The sequence below is a fragment of the Helicoverpa armigera genome, chromosome 4 (assembly GCF_030705265.1).
Source record: "Helicoverpa armigera isolate CAAS_96S chromosome 4, ASM3070526v1, whole genome shotgun sequence".
Taxonomy (NCBI): Eukaryota; Metazoa; Arthropoda; class Insecta; order Lepidoptera; family Noctuidae; genus Helicoverpa; species Helicoverpa armigera.
Genome location: NC_087123.1, coordinates 1,029,063 through 1,048,437, shown reverse-complemented (window position 1 = coordinate 1,048,437; position 19,375 = coordinate 1,029,063). Strand labels below are relative to the sequence as shown.

The 19,375-nt window shown below is 32.4% G+C and overlaps 1 protein-coding gene across 1 annotated transcript; it reads left to right on the top strand.

Annotated features, from left to right (window-relative positions):
- The first annotated feature begins 4,845 nt into the window (after positions 1 to 4,845).
- Positions 4,846 to 17,448, top strand: LOC110370514 (uncharacterized). The gene is made up of 7 exons (XM_021326350.3): positions 4,846 to 5,018; positions 12,407 to 12,459; positions 13,202 to 14,408; positions 14,586 to 14,867; positions 15,442 to 15,843; positions 16,057 to 16,156; positions 16,518 to 17,448. The coding sequence occupies exons 1-7, from the start codon at positions 4,992 to 4,994 to the stop codon at positions 16,682 to 16,684; spliced, it is 2,238 nt and encodes a 745-aa protein (XP_021182025.3). The 5' UTR covers positions 4,846 to 4,991; the 3' UTR covers positions 16,685 to 17,448.
- The last annotated feature ends 1,927 nt before the right edge of the window (positions 17,449 to 19,375 follow it).

Sequence of the window (19,375 nt, the reverse complement as noted above, 5' to 3'; positions counted from 1 at the left end):
AATATTAAGATTTATCAAAACAAGTTTGCATCCCACTAAAACAATAAACATGAAAGTTCTTTCACTGGTTCGATCAATCGTGAAAACAACTGAATGGATTTTGATGGAATTCTAAACGAAACATTTGCCAAGTTAGCTTACTTTCCATCATTTCAATGACGAATAATTCAGACAAACTAGAACACGTTCTACACTCAGTATATCTCCATATACGATAACAATTCTATAAAAAAGTATTTAATTCATCAATACTTAAAGCATTTACAAAATAAAATTTATTGACATCACAATCTAGATTAGATCTAAATTATTATGACGCATTAAAATTATCCAGATTCAAAATCGACAGTCGCAGGAGTTATAAAAATCATATAGCGCTCTTATACCGAAATCTTTATTATCATAGTATTAATAAGGCTATGACTACAGTAAGCCAAGTTTTATTTGTTGGCCGCGGGCGATTTTAGTTGTCAAAATGTCAACGAGCTTACAATATCTTCCTGATATGATTGTACCAGTCTCTTTGCAAGGCCGGCTAACATCAAATGCCGATCTAATTCGATACGTTATTAAATATAGAGCACGCTCTGATTGATAAAATGGTAATAAAAGAAAGGAGAAAATGTCAAGGATTTGAAATGTACCGTTTAGTGTAGCATTTAAGAAGAAAACAGGACTTATTAACTTTATTGGATAGTTTTACCTGTCCCTAATAGGTAACTGTGCACGATAAGGTATGTAAAAATAACCAAATCAAATAGAATCTATAAAGATAAGAAAAAGATAGGTATTCGTGAAAGTGACCAAGAATTTAAATCAAGAACTAGGAAAGAAATAAACAACATAAATTAATAAGCAATAAAACTATTTTATTACTGTTTAATTTGAGATAATTCAAAATGCTAATATTTTAAATTAAAGTGCTACCAATAAACGAAACGGTATCCTAATGAAATTAGAAATAGTCAATATTCATCACTAAACCATGTTAGGTTACCTATCTGATTTAAATTAGGTGATTCTGATTAATTCTTACTATCTACCTACTTAAAAGAAGAGGTATTCCTAAAAGAATCACGATTTAGAGGTTCTACCGATGCGCACCTTTAATAGGTACTCCTCAAAACGTACCTTTTAGTAGTTAATGTTATCGGGAGCGCCTCATCTAAAACGCCTCAAAACGGTTGCACTACAAGGAGTAGGTACCTCAAAAAAAGCTTTCCTTTGACTTATTTTCATTGATTTGTTGCCAAGCTTGTGTTAAACAGAGATAACGCCACATCAAAAAGAAAACAAATTGACTTAAGTACCTAACTAAAGTTTAGTTGACTAAAATGGGATTTCCAAGTATGCTTTCTGGTTACTGAGAATTAAGTTTAGTAGGTAAATGATCCTTCGTATACGTACTTACCCGTCGTGTTACCCAAGGATGTAACTATGTAGGTTTTTTTCAGATACTACATACACTATGTAGGTTATACTGTGCTAAAAATAATAATTATGATTCCTGATCAAAAACAAGCAATATTAATCGATAATCATCTCAGTTATGAATCTCGGAAACAGAAAGCCATAAATAGGGTAAGTACCTTTACACTTTCGTCATTAGAACCTTTTTGATTGCCGAAAAAAATCACGATCCGTCACTTAATTGCGTATTCTGTTAAAATGATCTAATTTCCTGTTGTTGATAGCAGTAGAAGATAATTGAAATAAATATAAATCAAGTTTTGCCATACATTATTATCTAAGGATAGTGTGTGATCTTAAATACCGCTTGTTCGACAACCCATTAATTTGTAGATCAATCAAAATTCTGTCAAATTATTTTGATTTGATATCTGTGAGACAAACGCATAGAAGAAGTATCAAATAAATCAATCATAGTATATAAAAAGTTAGAGAAATAATACGTAAAAAACAGATAAATAGCACCTCCTATTAAGCCTTCAAAATTAAGCAATAATTTAATATTAGTTACAGTCTACATGATGAATATGTTTTATGAATACTTCGATAAAAAAATATCAAAGAGATCCCCAGATTTTTGAAGTTGTTATATTAAATGATACGATTCGTCCGATTGCTATACATTCAACATAAAGAAAGTTGCTTCACAAGACACTTGTGAAAAAGTACTCATATTTCCATTAATATAAAAAAACTCTACTCCCAAAAGGACATTTTCTTAAAGTTTTTTTTTAATGAAAAGCCGGTTACGTTGCTATAATAAGTTAAATTGCTTACTTTTACTTTCTTACCGTGAAACAAGAAAAAAAAATCATCATGAAATTACAACAAGTTTTTCCGGTCACGAGTGACAAGTGACACGAATTCTAAGAAAAATATGTGTAATTACACACAATTTTCCACTTCAATTTTGAATTCAACTCATAATTTCACCAAAACCACAAAGTAACTTGAGTCAAAAACCTCAATTTCTTTTCAAATCACTTAGTTAAATTCTTCAACAGAATTTTACATCCAAGATTAATTACAATGTATCATTTAAACGTCAAAACACAATACAATACGACCAGTATAAGTTGAGACTTAACACCAGCGTAGTTCTAAGAGCCATGGTGATCATGTCGTAAATATATTACAAAGCTATGAGTATTGCTTGTAAGATTTCTCCAAAGAATAGGTCAAAGGTTTTAGGAACATCGAAATATAAAAATTGGTTAGAAAAGGCTTATTTTACTTACTTTTCCTATTAATTTGTTAAAGCCAGCCGGACAAATAGTTAATACTGTCACATAGGGGTATTGCGTTGCCCGGGTAAATGGGTTGATGAGGTCAGATAGGCATTAGCATTATTATTTCTAATGAATAATAGTAATTTGTTTGTGTGAATTTCTGATATGGGTGAACTTGCCTGAAATAAATGACATTTTATTTTATTTATTTTTTATTAGCTCCTTGTAAAGCACTGGTACTCAGCTGCATCCGAATAGACTGGAAGCCGACTCACCAAAGTTGGGAAAAGGCCAGGCAGACGATTTTTAATTTCTACCACTGAATTCTAGCTCCAACTTTAGGTTTCAAGATATCCTGGTTTGCAATTTTATTCTCTACCGGTATCGACGTATTTTATTATAATGACCAATTCTACAATTTGATGGATTATAACTGTTAAGAGTAATTAATAATAATTACTATATTTTTGTTATAAGTTATAAACAAAAACTGGACGTTGATATTTGGGTCAGCAGACTTTTAAAGTGCAAGGTCAAGTTCAAGTTGTGGTTAATTTTCGAAGTGATTGTAATACGGTACTCGATATAGTGATGGGTGTCCAGATATCGATGAATTTATTAGGCCCTCGATTCCGTACCGCTATCGATGAATTTTGCAAACTTTTTATGGCATCTATTTCCTTACAAAGTTGACAATTTTGGAAATGTGAAAGTTTGCATGTTAATTAATCTAAACTGTTGGTGTGGACTGTAAGATGTTTGTCACACACAATGTCTGCATCTTTAACCTGAATAAATACAGTTAAGGCCATTCGTACTACGAAGTAACCTATCTAAGATCTACTATCCTATCTATCAAATCTCACACTTGTTTGTAATTTTGAAATCTTCATAAGTCATAGGCAACTTAGATTTTAAGACGGGGAAACTACATATAAAAAAATATTTGATAAACTAGAAAGTGCAAGAAATCTAGGTATACATAATATACCTACTGCAGTAAAGTATACTTAAAATGAATTTAGCTTTCATAGTTTTGTTTACTTACACATACTTTCAGTATATTAAAGTAAGCTTTTATGACTAAGTTTATTTTACAACACTATTGTTGGCTAAGATCAATGTGACACTTGTGCATCCGGTTAAGGTGTTCTTTAGTTCTATCACTCTTAAACAAACATAAGCTAATTTAAAGTTAGACATTATAAAATATAATTGCCTCAAACTATACATAAAAAGGTTGATCATGATATAAATAAAACTGCTCAAATTGATCCGATTAATTTAAAAAACCACGAATCAATCAATAAATTAAACAAAAAATCAATTTGTTGTGATATTTATCATCGACATCCCATCGCAATTAAAAAAGGTCGAATCAAGCTGATTGACGTTTTTAAGACATTATAATAAATTAAGCCTACATTTTGCACAAACGTTTGATTTAAACATGTTGACAATTAAGAAAAAAAACAAAACTGGTATATATTTTTAATAAGTGTGAATAAATTAAATTAAATCACCGATCGTTTTAGCAAAACATCGATAAAAATTGTGTTTTAAAGAATCAATTTCACGTGTTACATCTACTTTCACATTTCGCATCCCTGATTCTCGATACTAGTGTAACTCGAAACTTACGAGTATCGATAAAATCTTAGTTGTCCACGTATGTGCTACTGACACTATCTTTAGTGAGCCTGTGAAATAATTCTCTTTTGTTTTATGTTACTGCAGGGACTTGAGGATGCATCGCAAAAAGGTCGTCTTTATAAAGGAGGATTAAATTAAAATATTTTTATGAGCACACCCATTTTCGAGAGAGTAAATATAGATCGTTTAAAAATAAACCATTTATACCGAACACATTGGAAATCTAAACCTTAAAAAAATATTTATTTAAAATAATTATTAGCAACTAACTCTTAACAGATGTGATTATATGCTTAATTTTTTGAAGTGTTTTTTTAAAAAGGCTCAATAATTTTAATGACTAAAGACTTTTTAACTTATCTACTCAAATTATTAGTTTCTACTGCAAAACAACTTGCGTTTGACGATAACATCTCACATTCACTTGAATGCCGTCACAATCGAGATGTGGGACAATAGTAAAATCTTTTTGGACGTGTAGCAAAAAGCTGGCGTCTGCCACCAAGCTCCCAACTCGCCAGTGGACGGCGCGAGTGACCGCACGTGTTCGATATTCGAATTTTAAAACATCGAATTTCAATTATTCTTATTTGGAAATATTGTGATTATTTTTTTATCGATATCCTTACGCTGGGAAAGATGCGGCCCTACGTTTTTGGAATTTTGGTGAGTACATTTTTTTTATATATTTGCCTAACAACAACAATAATGCAAGGGTAATTTAATACGTATAAAAAATGGAGGTAATAGATAGAAACACAAAAATAAAAGTTGTTTTTTCATAAGATCATCCATTATTAATCAAATTGAAAATCTTAAAAAAAATGAAAAGACAAAATTAAACGACGTAAACCATTATCAACAAAAAGCAAAAAATAATTCAGATTTACTGAGATTTGGTATGACGTTTATTTTTTAGAAAATCGAGCACTAAATCAAGTCATCCTCTATTGACAAAGAAAATAACGTGTTTTAGGTAAAAACGAAAGCTTAACGGTTCACTCTTACCTTTACACAGATACGCATGTACCCGTGACGGTGTTTACTAAATGTGTTAGCGTACCACTCACACTTGACCGTTTAACCTGATACATAAGTGTACTAACATTTCGCTTCAACAAGCTTTTAAAATGAGTTTGCGTATTTGTCAAAAAATAAACTCAAATTAAATGAGAAATAGTGCAAGTGTTTTGTTCTAATTCAGAAAAATAATTGAACATAAAATATACGAAAAAAATACGTCTATACCTACGCCTTAACACTTACACCATTAGAATAAAATATTCTAAAGTGGGTTTTGGATTTTAGCATTTTGAGCAAAACACAGCTACTCCTGTTTATGCACTTGAAATAATAATTAAATGTCAACTCTAACGGTCTGCTTATAAACACATTTGAAGCAACGATAAATAATCCGTATGTTACGATAAAAGTATTTTTTCGCTTACGGAATAGTTCCAAAAATGCAAACAATGTCGATTACTCAGCTTAGGTCATACGCACCCAAAACTGCAAGTGACTGAACTACAAAACAGATATTAGAATTCTAATCATTCACTTAAGAATGTGTTTACCAAAAAAAAACTAGGTATTTGCAATTCCTCTGTGAGAATTCAATACTTATTTCTAGCATAGAACTAATAAGAATTAGACATTACTTTAAATAATAGGTATGCACACAGGTCTAGGCAAATATTTAGAAATGCCAGTTTTCTTTATATTTAATTACCTCTATATTTAATTATAAGTACCATTATTCTGAACACATACCAAAAAAAATCTTCATTTTTCGAATCTGCTGCGCAAAATCATTTTGTTTACAGCATTAATTAACGAATCCACTAAAATACCAATCGAATATCCAGATATACAATCATACAGGGAATTATTTTTAAACGTACGACCAATTTGTACGTTAATCGGAATACTGATGAAGGAAAACCAGGTGTACAATACTTGTATAGTACCTATGTGAATTAAGTACATCCTTCTTATATCTGAAATGGCTATATTAAGGAGGGCAGGTTGTCTGTTCCTAGTAAACATTATTATATAAATGTATCTATACATTATATTATAATAAAGAGGAAAAAGAATGTAATGGATAAACTCAAAAACTACTAGAACCGATATAAACAATTCTTTCACTGTTGGAAAACGACACTCTTCCTGAGTAACTTAGGCTATATTATATCCCGCTACGGGCAGTAGTTCCCACGGGACGTGGGTGCAACCGCGGGAAAATAGCTAGTGAATTATATGCACCCTTCTTGTGTCTGAAATGACTATATTAAGATAACATTACAAGACAGGTTGTATGTGTCACTAGTAGATAATACTATGTATGTATGTGTAAATAAAAATAGTAAACGTCACTATTTTGTACTATTTGCTATTTTTGTACTTGACATTCAAAATTGTCGCATTCTAGAGATATGTAGGTACGTTGTATTAAAGTGGTCTATGTACGTAATTTAATATGTACATATGTAACGTATTACATTCTAAAGTGTCAATTTACTGACTGCTTGTCTGCAAGTAAAAACTTATGATTTTTTTCTTTTTTTTTCAAACATGTCTAAAAGTAAAAAAAAAAAATTCGTTACACTGTTTTCTACGCTTTCCGTTTTGACAAAAAAAAATCTTAGTCAGTAAGTCAATATTAGTTTCCACAAAACTTTTACCAAGTTTCGGTCAAGTTCAACGACTTGCTAAGTAAACACGCAGGTACTTGGACTCTCTTGTTCTTAGTAATAAAAAAATACTGTCTTTAAGCTTTTAAGAATTTATTTAGAATGTACCTACGGTTTAATTATTTATCACGTTTTACGGGTCTTATACTGAGGCCACGATAGTTTTATTTTTATTGCACTAATTCTCTCAAGATGTAAGTGAAACCGCGGGAAATAACTAGTTCGTCTGTGAAACTTATGGCAACCGTGAGAAACTCATAAACAAGTGACCTTCGTCCAAGTATTAAAAAATAACTCTGTCAAAATGTCAAATAAAAAGTTATGATAAACCACTTTCTATCTATTATCTCATAGCTCTATAATTTTACTAGACTTACTTTTAATATTATAGCCATTGCGTGCAGAGACTTTGCCCTGGTTACCGTTTTCAACTTTCCAGTATAAACCAACTCGTTTTCAATAGAAATGTCACTAACATCACTTTCAACTCGATAATATATTTTTACGATTCGATAAATTAAAATAAGTGAAGCACAGCACTATTTTAAAGTGCAAATTCTTATTTCAAAAATATTAAAAGAATAAATTAGTAACATTCTAGTCAACAGACAACGAAATACTGAAGAACAATAAATAAAATAAATTCTATATCGATAAATGAATTTAATAAGTAAAAAGTCGTTTTAGACATTTTAGGAATATAGTAAACAACGGTAAAAATGTTAGCCCTTCTTATACTTAGTAAAACCAAAAAACGTCGTTCTTCGCTTGAACGTACCTAATAGGGTTTCAATAAACAATAATAGCACTTAAAAAAAAACAACGCCAAAGTTATGAGATTTTTATGTAAATTGACTATTTTCTATATACAACGTAACAAAACAAGGTTTAGTATTCAAATCACTTGAAAAGTAACATAGTTGATTTTATTCAAACTTTCACTGTTTGCCAAACTGATTTAGCAATCGTAAAAAATCTACCTATCGAAATTTTTTGCACGCAAGATTAATCTGTAAAAGGTTTTAAGCTCATAAACAAAACCTTTTATTACTTTTAATTACATTTTTAAAATAATTAGATATTTATCCTTAGTTAATCAAAGGATAAATACAGAAACCTTTATCTTTCTTAAAGGTAAGTCAATCAAATATTTTGGAACAAACTACATTTGATCGATATCGACAAAATCTTACCTAACGTAATAAATATGTGAGCATTTTTTTTTTCTAACAAATACTCATATTTGCGGATAACGATAAACAAAATATTTCAGTTAGATAAGTTACTTAGGTACAAATGAGTTATTTTGGAAATATTAAATTATACCTCCTCATTTTCCACCACTGCTGTCAATCTATTAACGGTGAATTTTTCATGTAGTTAGCAAAATAAAGACTGAGCTACGTCCAAAAGCTAGTCTACTATTCAAACAGCATTACCACATTAATAACTTAATTTTAACTCATACTAAAACAATATAATATCAACAAGTGACTGATACAACTAACACAAAAGATCTAAGATTAGCTACCAAATTGGTATGCAACTTTATATTTGACCGGCTTGCCCTTTCAAATTAGACGGAACTACAGTTCTTTGTTTTGAAGGCTTTCAACTGTTTTAAGCCTTTAAAGTGTCGACACGATTATTTTTGTGTACACAAAAAATATATCCCTCTTTAATGACGTAAAGTTTAGCCTTTTTGGGAAGGTAAAATATTGCTGTTGACAGTTAAACAATTGATTTTGACAGATACTCATTTGCACTCTCAATTCCGACTGATTATGATTAAGTGTTTGGTTAGGTTATACCTACCTATGTATTTTCGATTTCATATTCTTGATAACTAGGTTTTGTATCTAAAAAATATAGTTTCGTTTGCTCCTCTGTTAGAAGTTTCTGTCAAGTATGATATAAAGTATAGGTACATTTACCGATAAGAATTTTATTTTAATTGTCAGAAATCTACGCTACGAGTACGCGGGTGAAACCGCAAGAAAACAGCTAAGTAGTTTTGAATGAGTAGGTACGTAATGTGCAACGGTTCTTTTATTGACCCTTTGATCATACATAATTAACAGACACAATATTTCACACTTAAACTTGATGATTATCAAAGGGCCATATTCATTTTGGACAAACACACTTTCTTCTCAAAATTATGAGTGCGACCGACAGTCCCTTATCTCAGTGTGTTAAATGTGAATATGACCATAACTGTCCTATTTTCTCTAGCTTTATGGTCATGTGGTCCAAAAGGGATCTAAGATAAGCAAAGATTCATATGCGAGAATAGTTTGACCTCATGCCCTTCTAAGTTTGAAAGTACCTACATAGGTACGTACATCATCGTAACCATTTTCGGACCTTGTTTTGAATAGGGGTCATCAATGTTTCGGAAATGTTAAACAATTAGGCTAGATAACGGGTACTGTTTTAAGACATTAAAAAGCTTTTGTCATAGTCATTTTCGGAGGAGTAAAATATAGGGTTTAATTTTCTATACAATACCTGTCAAAGTCACATATTAAACATGTCTAAAATTTTCATGATTTATGAAGATACATGCATAAAAACGTACCAGAAATTATTTGTATAGCAATGAAATTATGGGCATACAAAAAGCAAAGTCCTCAAAAGATCTGTAAAAGTTTCGAACTCATCAAATATGAAATTAGCCAAACCGCAACCCGTTAATTAACGGGAACGTCAAAACTAATCAACATTATGGCTATTACTGCGTCAACACGTCAATCTAAACTTTTAACCAAACTAAGATTAATGAGAAAGTAACAGTCTGATAGACATTTCACAGCAAAAATATTATTAAAAAAAATGCTGGCAACTTTTGGGTGTTAATCGAATCTATGTACTAGGTATTCCTCAATGCTAATTAACGTAAAAAAAAAATAGATTTCGTTTCATAAAAGTAAAAAAGGTGATTTCATACTATTCACAATGAATAAAGAAACATATTGTACCTTTATCGATAAATCATTTTGAGATTACTTCTTCTGTCGATCAAGACTCTTAAACAAATTAATGCAATAAATTACGAATATTTTATTCACTACAGCATACTCAACTTATGCAACAAATATTTAAACAGCACTCTTCGATCTCCCAATACACTGTCACCCAGTGATAATGACCCAATTGGACACTAAGTACAGTGGTACAAAATAAGTAAATATAACGGTACCAGTGCCAAACAAGCGCAATAAGTGTACGCGACCCAGTGGTACCCATCTTAGGTGAACGTTGTTTTGGTGAGGTTAGGTCCCACTGTACGCGTACTGTGAATATGGTAGAGAAAATTAAATTGGGGTTTTTTATGGATATCGACAATGAATAAAACTAATACCTACCTATTTATTGGTATTATGGATCACGGCTCTTTATTAAATGCAAATTCAGAGACATCGTTTTCGTATTGCAACATTGTCTTTCTAATAGATATGAGACTTATTCTTAGTATAGTTAAGCAACTCATTTATTTTAATTTAATGAATGTAAAATCAATCTAATGCCATTTCGGATTACCTATAATAAAAGAAACTACTTACTGTCATTTTTCTCTGAATATATTCTAAACAGCTAAATGCCTTTTCGGGTTATTTCATTGGTAGTTTCCATTTCCGCTTTCGATGCCACCTCGCCTTTCTCAGGCCGTTCGCCAAAACAGTATCAGCGTTTGACACAGTTGCCTTTATCGACACATTACCCGTATTTATTTCTCCGTTAGTTTTTATATTGATTTGGTCATTCAGGAAATCTTTTATGATGTTTCGAAATGTGTATTACTTCCTAGCTTCGTTTATGTGGGATGTAGATTAGGTTCAGATACCCAGTAAAGTAAAAATAATCATACTAAATAGCATCCGAATAAAGAACATCCTCCTTTTAACAAAATATTTTAACATTTCATTTGTGATTGGAGCCTCCTTTTAAGCAAGTAATGCCTGTGCTAGGAGACTCCGCTCTTCCATTTTAGTTCGACAGAAATATTTATAATTATTTACACTTTACAATTATTTAACTACAAGAGTGTGCAGTATGCGCATGAATGTGTGATGTATGTGTGAGCACATAATACCTTCAAACATATCATCATCTTAATAAAATCTTTTTGTTTCTCTCTTAATAATAGACTCGGTCATCCTAGATCTGCATTCCATCCTGAATTCCAAGTCTAGACTAGACCTATAAAAAGTCCGCACCCTTACATTATCATACTTCAAGTCGAAACACGTTTGTAGATATAAAAAAGTTGACTTACATTAATTTGTTTATTTAAAACCGGTAGGTACAGCGTAGTTAAGAGAGTTTCACTTCGATCGCAAATCAGTTCACTTTCTTTTAGTCTAGCTAAACAAAAACTTTAGGAATATCAAAGTGTTTTTTTTCACGATTTTGACGCAGAATTTCCATGGAATACTGTTTTTCTGATGATTCAATTAAACGTCAGAAAGACAAAAGTAAACATTTACGTTGTTGTACGCGAATATTGCACATTTAAATAAAACGAAATGTACGGATTTTATCGTGGTTATATCAATATACCCGACGGCGAAGTTTCGGATATACGGATGGCGTCTAAGATATACTTAGAAAGTACATACAAAACAAACCTTAAAAAAGTTGCATCGGTACTTGCCTGACCTGGGATCGAAAATAAACTCTTCCAATATTTCACATAAATTATTATTTTATAAAGACGACTTCTAACTTTTTTTACTTGAAGCTAATAAATAAATGTATTTTCAATCTAATATATTATGTAGATCTAGTTAAACAACATTCTGAAAACTTCATATTATTACTGATACATAGATTATTAATTCAATTTCCTGTTTGATTTTTATTTGTAGGTTATGTCGAAATACGGTTACAATATCCTCAATGGATCATCAACTTCAAAACAGCTGTGTAATGCATGACTTTCACTAGAAAGTGTATCGGTGATCGTTATTTAATAAACACTCGTTTGGCGAAAACTATCACTTTACTGATTGACAGATATTAAGCATTATTTATGTAGGCCATACTTCTAGTAATGGTAGTGTAATATTCTTGCGAATAGTTTTTACACTGAAACAATATCAAAGCGTGCCTGTGCTCTAGGCATCACACAGGCAACAAGCATGAAACTTCATTCAATTTTTTTTTTTTTTATATTTCAAACTGGCCGTTTCTCGCGGCTTTATCCGCTTTTCGTGGAAACTGATTCCCGAACCTTCCTTAATGTTACCTGGTGATAGCGTAGCATTCCAAAAATGAAGGAATTTTACAAATTGCTTCATCAATTTCGGAAGCTCCAAAAAATCATCTTTCTAATATTACAATTTTGTATCGTTTCAGATGATCCTTGCGTGTTCCTGTCTAGAAGTTCTGTCGCGGCCGTCAAACAATGAGTAAGTTTCTGCCTCATCGTCAAAATAAATTTATTGTAGATACTTTAATTTATATTGTAAGCAAAAATACTGTTTTTATACATATTTGACACGAACTAATCATTAATTTTTATTCTCGAAACTGATTTCATTGACATTTTCATCGTCATACCCAATCATAATTATTTATTTGTTTTTTTTTTCTATTGAAATTACATTTATTTCATTGAAATTCTTCATTTTCACGACATTCATTCACTCTGTTCAATATACTTTAAAGCAAATTATTTATTTAATAATAAAATAATTTATTATTTTCGATCACAAAAATAAAGCTCAATTTATAAGATAAAAGTGTATCATTCCTGAATTATCAAAAACAGTTAATCAAGTCAAACAAATTCAATGATGTCAGTTTCTAATTTAATATTCTCTAAAAATGTAATTTTCTAATTTTAAACACCAACTTAGAAAGCTACGGTTTTGTAAAAAAATATTAACGACGAGTTTACGTCAGTAGTTATGCACAATCTGTTTAAAAACAGCACCACTAACAAAAGTAGTAAAAAGCTTAAAAACTAGTGAAAAAACTACAAGGGATCTGCAGTAGTTCAGGTATGGTTCACTTCAAATATTATATTGTAAGCTTCACCTCCGCTTTATTATATACACGCTAAAACATTAATGCTTATGGATAAAGGTTTCATGTATATTGTAAACCAAAATGAACTTACATACTAAGAAAAGACGGTGCATATTTCAGGGTGGCGACATCTATCGACAATCTAACAGAAACGCCAATAGAACAAGAAAGATCTTTGGCTTACGATGAAACTAATAGAGAGAACGAAGGTGTTACTAAAGATATATTGGAAAAGATAAAAGCTATAAACGATGCTCTCAAGAAACCCAGCAGACGTAATCAATTCCAATGGAATGCTCCACATCAAACAGGAGGAGAATATGTTCTGGATAAAGAAATATTAGAGAAACTGCAACAAGTAATTGCTTCTGGCAAATTAAATTCCAATTTAAAAAATGTACAACAACAGGAGAGCAATACAATTTTCAATGAAGATGCTGATGATACCAGATACTCAAGACAATTGGCCTCTCTGTATGGTGGGAACCAACCTCAAATGACACCTGCGTATATCATGAACATGCCTGTTCTTATCATGCCACCGGTGAACAACATGTACAGCAATTACATGAACCCTATGGAATATAGCACAAAAATTCAAACTAGACAAGAAGGTCCAACCTCACCATTTCCTTCTTTTCCATCTTTTCAGTGGCCCTTTGCGCAATTTTTCCCCATTCTTATAAGAGATCCGTTGCTAAGTATCATGAATGGAGGAGGATGGAGCAATTTTGTTGAGGTTGGTCAAAGCGCTGACGTTTGTAGAAAACAAAAATCTAACGATCCAAACATTATAACTGAAAATAAAATCGAAGATGATGAAGTAAAAGTTGAAGAGCCCAGTGTACTTCCAGCTGTAGAAACAAGGACAAGACAAAAAAGAGCAGTTAGAAAACGTACAGTAGCTCAAGGAAGCAAATTGCAAGAAATTGATGAACTGAAGTTAAACAAATTCTTTACCATAAAGCCTACAACTACAACACCAAAGCCCGCTAAAGTAGTGACACCAGACACCAAAACTGTTGGTCATGACGAGGGAGACTTGCGATTCCCTTTCTTAGATTTATTTGGAAATAAAAACAAGAAGCCAGCTGGGCCTAGTTTCTACATCAACAGGCTGAAGGTTAGGCGAGGAGGAGTAGCTATCGCTGGTCCCGGAGGAGTGGCTACTGCTGGCAGAGGTGGGACCGCGATCGTAGGCCCCGGCGGGCTAGCTTACACCCAACCAGGAGGACTCGCCGTAGCTGGACCCGCAGCGCATGTAGTAGCATTATCATCCGAAGCTGACCTTACTTCAGTTGCTCATCGCCTACAGGAACAAAGTAAAATAGACGGTTCTATAGCTAGATTATTACAAGCCATACCAGAAGGAAAAATTGTTGCCACTGGTCCTATTATTTATTACCATCCTAACCAAATATAAATCATTTCTACTAACAAATCCACCTTTCATTCATGTTTTCTTGCTCATTAAATTCTTTCTTTCTCACTCATTAGATTCTCCAACGGACGAGGAAGCCGAGAGGACGGAGAATGGAGCAGAATGAAGCAGGAATCAGATCAGTACATATACGATGGCATGAATTTTCAGGAAGAGCCCTTAAAGTTGGAGGATACGACGTTCATGCTATTCATTAAACCTGTAGCTCACGCTTTGAATTCTAAAGGGACAGCTTTGGCAAATCCCATTTCCCAAGTTGTCATAGCGAGAAACCAGAGTGGGACTATACTTCATGCGCCTCTAGCCACCGCTGTGGCAGGCCCTGGTGGCGTGGCTCATGCTCAATCAGATCTATACCTTTACGAATTTGTAACTCAATGATAATGGGACCAATACTAACTAGAAAGTAAGAATAAATAAGAGTAGGATTCATGATTAGCTTCCGGAAATTAATTTTGACTGTTAACTTAAAATTAGTTTCTGGATTGAATGTAAGTTGGAGTAACATAGAATTGATGTAAAATGTTAAAGTAAAAGTAGTAAATAAATGAAGATTTTAATGGTATAATTTTGTTTCATTTATATGGTTCTCAAAGTAAAATTCTAAATAAGTCTCAAGCTCCACATACTTATTTATGAGTTATAAATATTAAAGCTCAAGCTCGTAAAATAACTTAGACAATCTGTGATAGGTCACTAGCCTAAACAGACCACACCAATAAAATATATCGGTTACTCCCACATAAACCTACTATTTAGAATCAGTTGTAGTAGCAAGACTTTATTTCCTGTACACCCACATTATTCTCTAAACTGAGACATAATAATACGTTAACACAAGGTAAACACCCAGCTGAGTTTTATATAAATTCACAGTTATATCAAAAACTTACTCCACACATTTCCATATTTTAGGGCTTCAGTACAATACGTACCATTCTACGGAGGCGCCAAGGGTCAATACCTAGAAATAAAGAAAGACAACCTTGGCAGGATAACTGGAGAAAAAATTGTCTCAGAAGAAAATATCAGCAGTGAAAATATTCTCAAAAACAGCGATGAGAATCTTCTAGCCAAAGTAATGGCTGCCAATCTTCAAAATCTGAGGATGTTGTCAACGAATTTGTTGAAATTGCATAATATTGGTCGTAAGACTGGGTCCTTAGGAGATGTTGAGAAGAATAGATATAAGACCCAGCTGGCTTCACTGGGTGAAGCTGCTTCGAACATTATTAAGCTGATTGAAGAAGTAGAAGATGTCGATGTTCTGTTTAGGAAGAATGCCACGTTGAGGACTAAGGGTGAAGAGGATGATGATTATGTAAGTGTTAACCTTGATTCTGTATTTTTTAAGATGTTTAAAAGAGTAAATAATGATAACATAATGTAAAAGATACAATTTAGCAATTTACCATACTTGTATGTCCATCACTTTTTTTAATAAAAATAAAATCTCATTATTCTAAAACTGTAGTGAGGTTAAGTTCATATATAAAAGGAGTGACACCACTAATGAAGTATTTCTGTTTTTCAGATTGCTGAAGAGGGTGTCGGCATTGAAGCGTCTAGTGACGACAGTAGCGAAGCTCAAGAATTTCTTGAAAATGGCACCATTGCTGAAGCCAAACCTGTTGGTAAGTAATTCAATATTTCATTTTATTCTCCGAATCAAAAAGCCTAGACTTTACCTACATATATTGTTTGGAAGACGTGCTAGTGCTGCTAACGGAATATTGAGGAAACTGTAGTTCTCTTCGAAAATCATAGATGGCACTACTTAACTAGGTACTACATCCTATAGTTGGTAAAGTTAGTTATCGTCATCAGATGTCGCTACACATCTGATTGAAGAGGAATAGTTTCTTGTGTTAATTTTACCTATTCAAATAATATATTTATTTTGTGCCTTTTTTGAGGGCCCCGTTTCATCCTTAAGTACTTACGAAATTATTTCGTTTAGTGCCAGTTTTCTTACTTCAATACTGCTATTTCCAGGTCTAGCAGTTATCGGTGAAAATGGCCTGGCAGCTTCAAGACCACTGGCTACTGCTGTAGCCGCCTCAGGGGTGGCACTGGCCAGACCCGTAGCAACTGCCATAGCCGGAGTAGACCCTTCAGCGTTAGGCATTAGCTTCCAGTTGAACCATTCCAAGAAGGCTTGAGGAAAATAGGCTGTAAGAGTCTGCATAATGTCACGCCTGTTAAATATTTAGAAAGGGATACAAAAAATTAAGATGGTAACGTGGGGCTATCGCTAAAGATTTGTCTTAAGTCTACTGCTTCACAAATCTATTCATCATTAGTATTAAAATACCTACATTTTCATTGGTCATTCATAACTCTCTCCATTTTAATGCACTCACTTTTTACTGCAGTAAATTACATAACCTGAGAAGTCACTTCATCCATCTTCGCCCCTATTTCGTTATATTATGCATTTCATAACATTGTAATTCATATTTCAATTTTGCTACATCAAGTTTAACAGTCTTCATCTAATCATTCATTTCCATCTCAAGCATTTCTTCATTCTCACAACTATACTTCTATTCACCTCCATGAAAATCAATGGCTATTTCCATTTTTCATTTTCTATCTTTGCAAAAATATTAATAATAATGGGCGTGACATTGTTTCATCAAATAGAATTCATTAATCATAAATAGTCATGTCACACGGCAGTGATGCTTTTTACATTCGAAGTAAGATTTACTCAATAAGGTGAAATAAATTACCATTAGAATAAGAGTGCCTGTAGACGGTTCAATTTTCCAAATGAATAATAAAATTCTTTGGTGGAAATTGATCGTCTGAGTGACAATAAGGTTGTGTCATAAATGTGTGAGCAAGTGGGATAGAATGTCTTGTGAAGACAAAAAATTGTATTTATTATTTATTTATAATGAAAATAAAATGAGCAACGTGATTGTAGTTTTATTTGAATTTCCTATAGAATTACTGTCCTTAGTTAAGTCATAGATTCCAGATTAAGGATGCATGCATTGTACTGAACGATTAGTCCACATTACAAATCTGTGAAATCTAAGAGCGATGTTAAAGAAAATGTGACTTTAAAAAAAATAAAATAGTTGTGGTACGACTACAATTCCTTCCTTCCTATTTGAAACGTAACAAACACTTTAAAAACTATTGCTTGGATTTTTCCAATGAATAAATTAGGTAAGCTGAATCACAAAATAATTTAAAATTGCGGAGTTTACCTCATCATAATATTTTGTCCTAATTTATGACTCAAGTGCTTTCTTAAATTGGTGAGGAAAATTGTATTCTATGGAAATTGCAAATAGAATTTTTGGAAAGCGGATTACTTGATCGGCATTCCATACATTATATGAAAACGTTAATTTGAAAAGGTTTTTACCGTACCGTATCTGCAAAGCAATATTTAGTTAGATTTTGGTCTTTAGTTTTTGCATAGACTCTTTAATGGTTTTCTTAAGAAGTTGTGGCTCTATTTACAAGGTAAGGACATGTAGAACATTACATGAAGTAATAACATATTGCTCAATTTTGATAGGCATATTAAATCTTGCCAAATTAAGGGTGCTTTATATGCATCCTTACTAAGGTTGCTAAATGAATAAAGCACAATTTATTTTGACGAATTTATCTTCGGGCTACTATTTAAGCATTTTACGAGATCTTCCATTTCTTTGCTATGCTGTGCGCAGGAGTTGATAACATCACGTTATTTAGATTATCTTGTAAACGTGATCTGAAATGTGAAATAGTATTTTAAAATGTAACGGGGAAGGATGATTCATAGCAAAATTTTAATCATCTGGTGAACACTTGTCTAAAAAAAGTGTGGCTGCAAAATGGACCTTATTTCAACATCATAATCTGAATTTTTTTAGACAAGTGTGTTAGTACGTAAATAAATTGATAATTTGCATGTATGAACAAATTAATAATGGTACCAATATTGAATCCACGTTTAAAAACAACACAACTACAGATTGACATGCTACTTAGTTTAATACAAATGTCCTTACGACTTATTCTAACTCGATAATTGAATAATCTTAATAATTATGTTGAACGGTGGCAAGATCTCGTCAACATACTATAGGTACAAAACTAAACAAAAGTGGTAAATAAATCCCTTGACAGAAAATAAATAAATGAGTAACACGTTTTTATAGTAACACTAGCCGTTTTCCCGCGGTTTCATCCGCGTCCCGTTGGAGCTACTGCCCGCACCTGGATAAAATATAGCCTATGTTATTCGCAAATAATATAGCTTTCTAATGGTGTAAGAATATTTAAAATCGGTCCAGTAGTTTTTGAGTTAATCCATTACAACCAAACAAACAAAGTTTTCCTCTTTATAATATTAGTATAGATACATACAGGAAATAATATACATAAAAATCACAAATACTCACACTATGATTCAGTATTAGCTACACTCATACAGGAATTACCCCGTGCATCCAAAATTCTAACAAATGCATTACTAAGCGATAGTTATCTTTACGGCGTAATTTTTTATGACTTTCTTTGTATTGCATGTTGTAAAGGACTTTCATGATATTGACATTCAACATTCATCGGAAAAGTTTGGTCGTTTGAACACGCTAATTGCAAGTAATTCTAGTCTGAATTTAAAAATTAGATAGGCCATTTATAGAAAAAGGCTACTTTTAAACGGGATGCAGAGTAGTTGACGATGCTGGTGAAACCTTTGACAGAAGCTAGTGACAGAATAATTAATGATAAGTTGAATGAGTATTATTTTTTTGTAAATCATCACATAATATGTTGTAAATGACCTCTCCCGCTGTGAGTGAGAGAGACAGTCTCTTACTGACTAAAACCAGGTTCCTACT

Excerpts from the sequence above, each read along its gene's own strand:
- LOC110370514 (XM_021326350.3), top strand. The coding sequence starts at position 4,992 with ATGCGGCCCTACGTTTTTGGAATTTTG. Across the intron at positions 5,019-12,406 it reads CCTACGTTTTTGGAATTTTG|ATGATCCTTGCGTGTTCCTG; the intron begins GTGAGTACATTT and ends GTATCGTTTCAG. Across the intron at positions 12,460-13,201 it reads TCGCGGCCGTCAAACAATGA|GGTGGCGACATCTATCGACA; the intron begins GTAAGTTTCTGC and ends TGCATATTTCAG.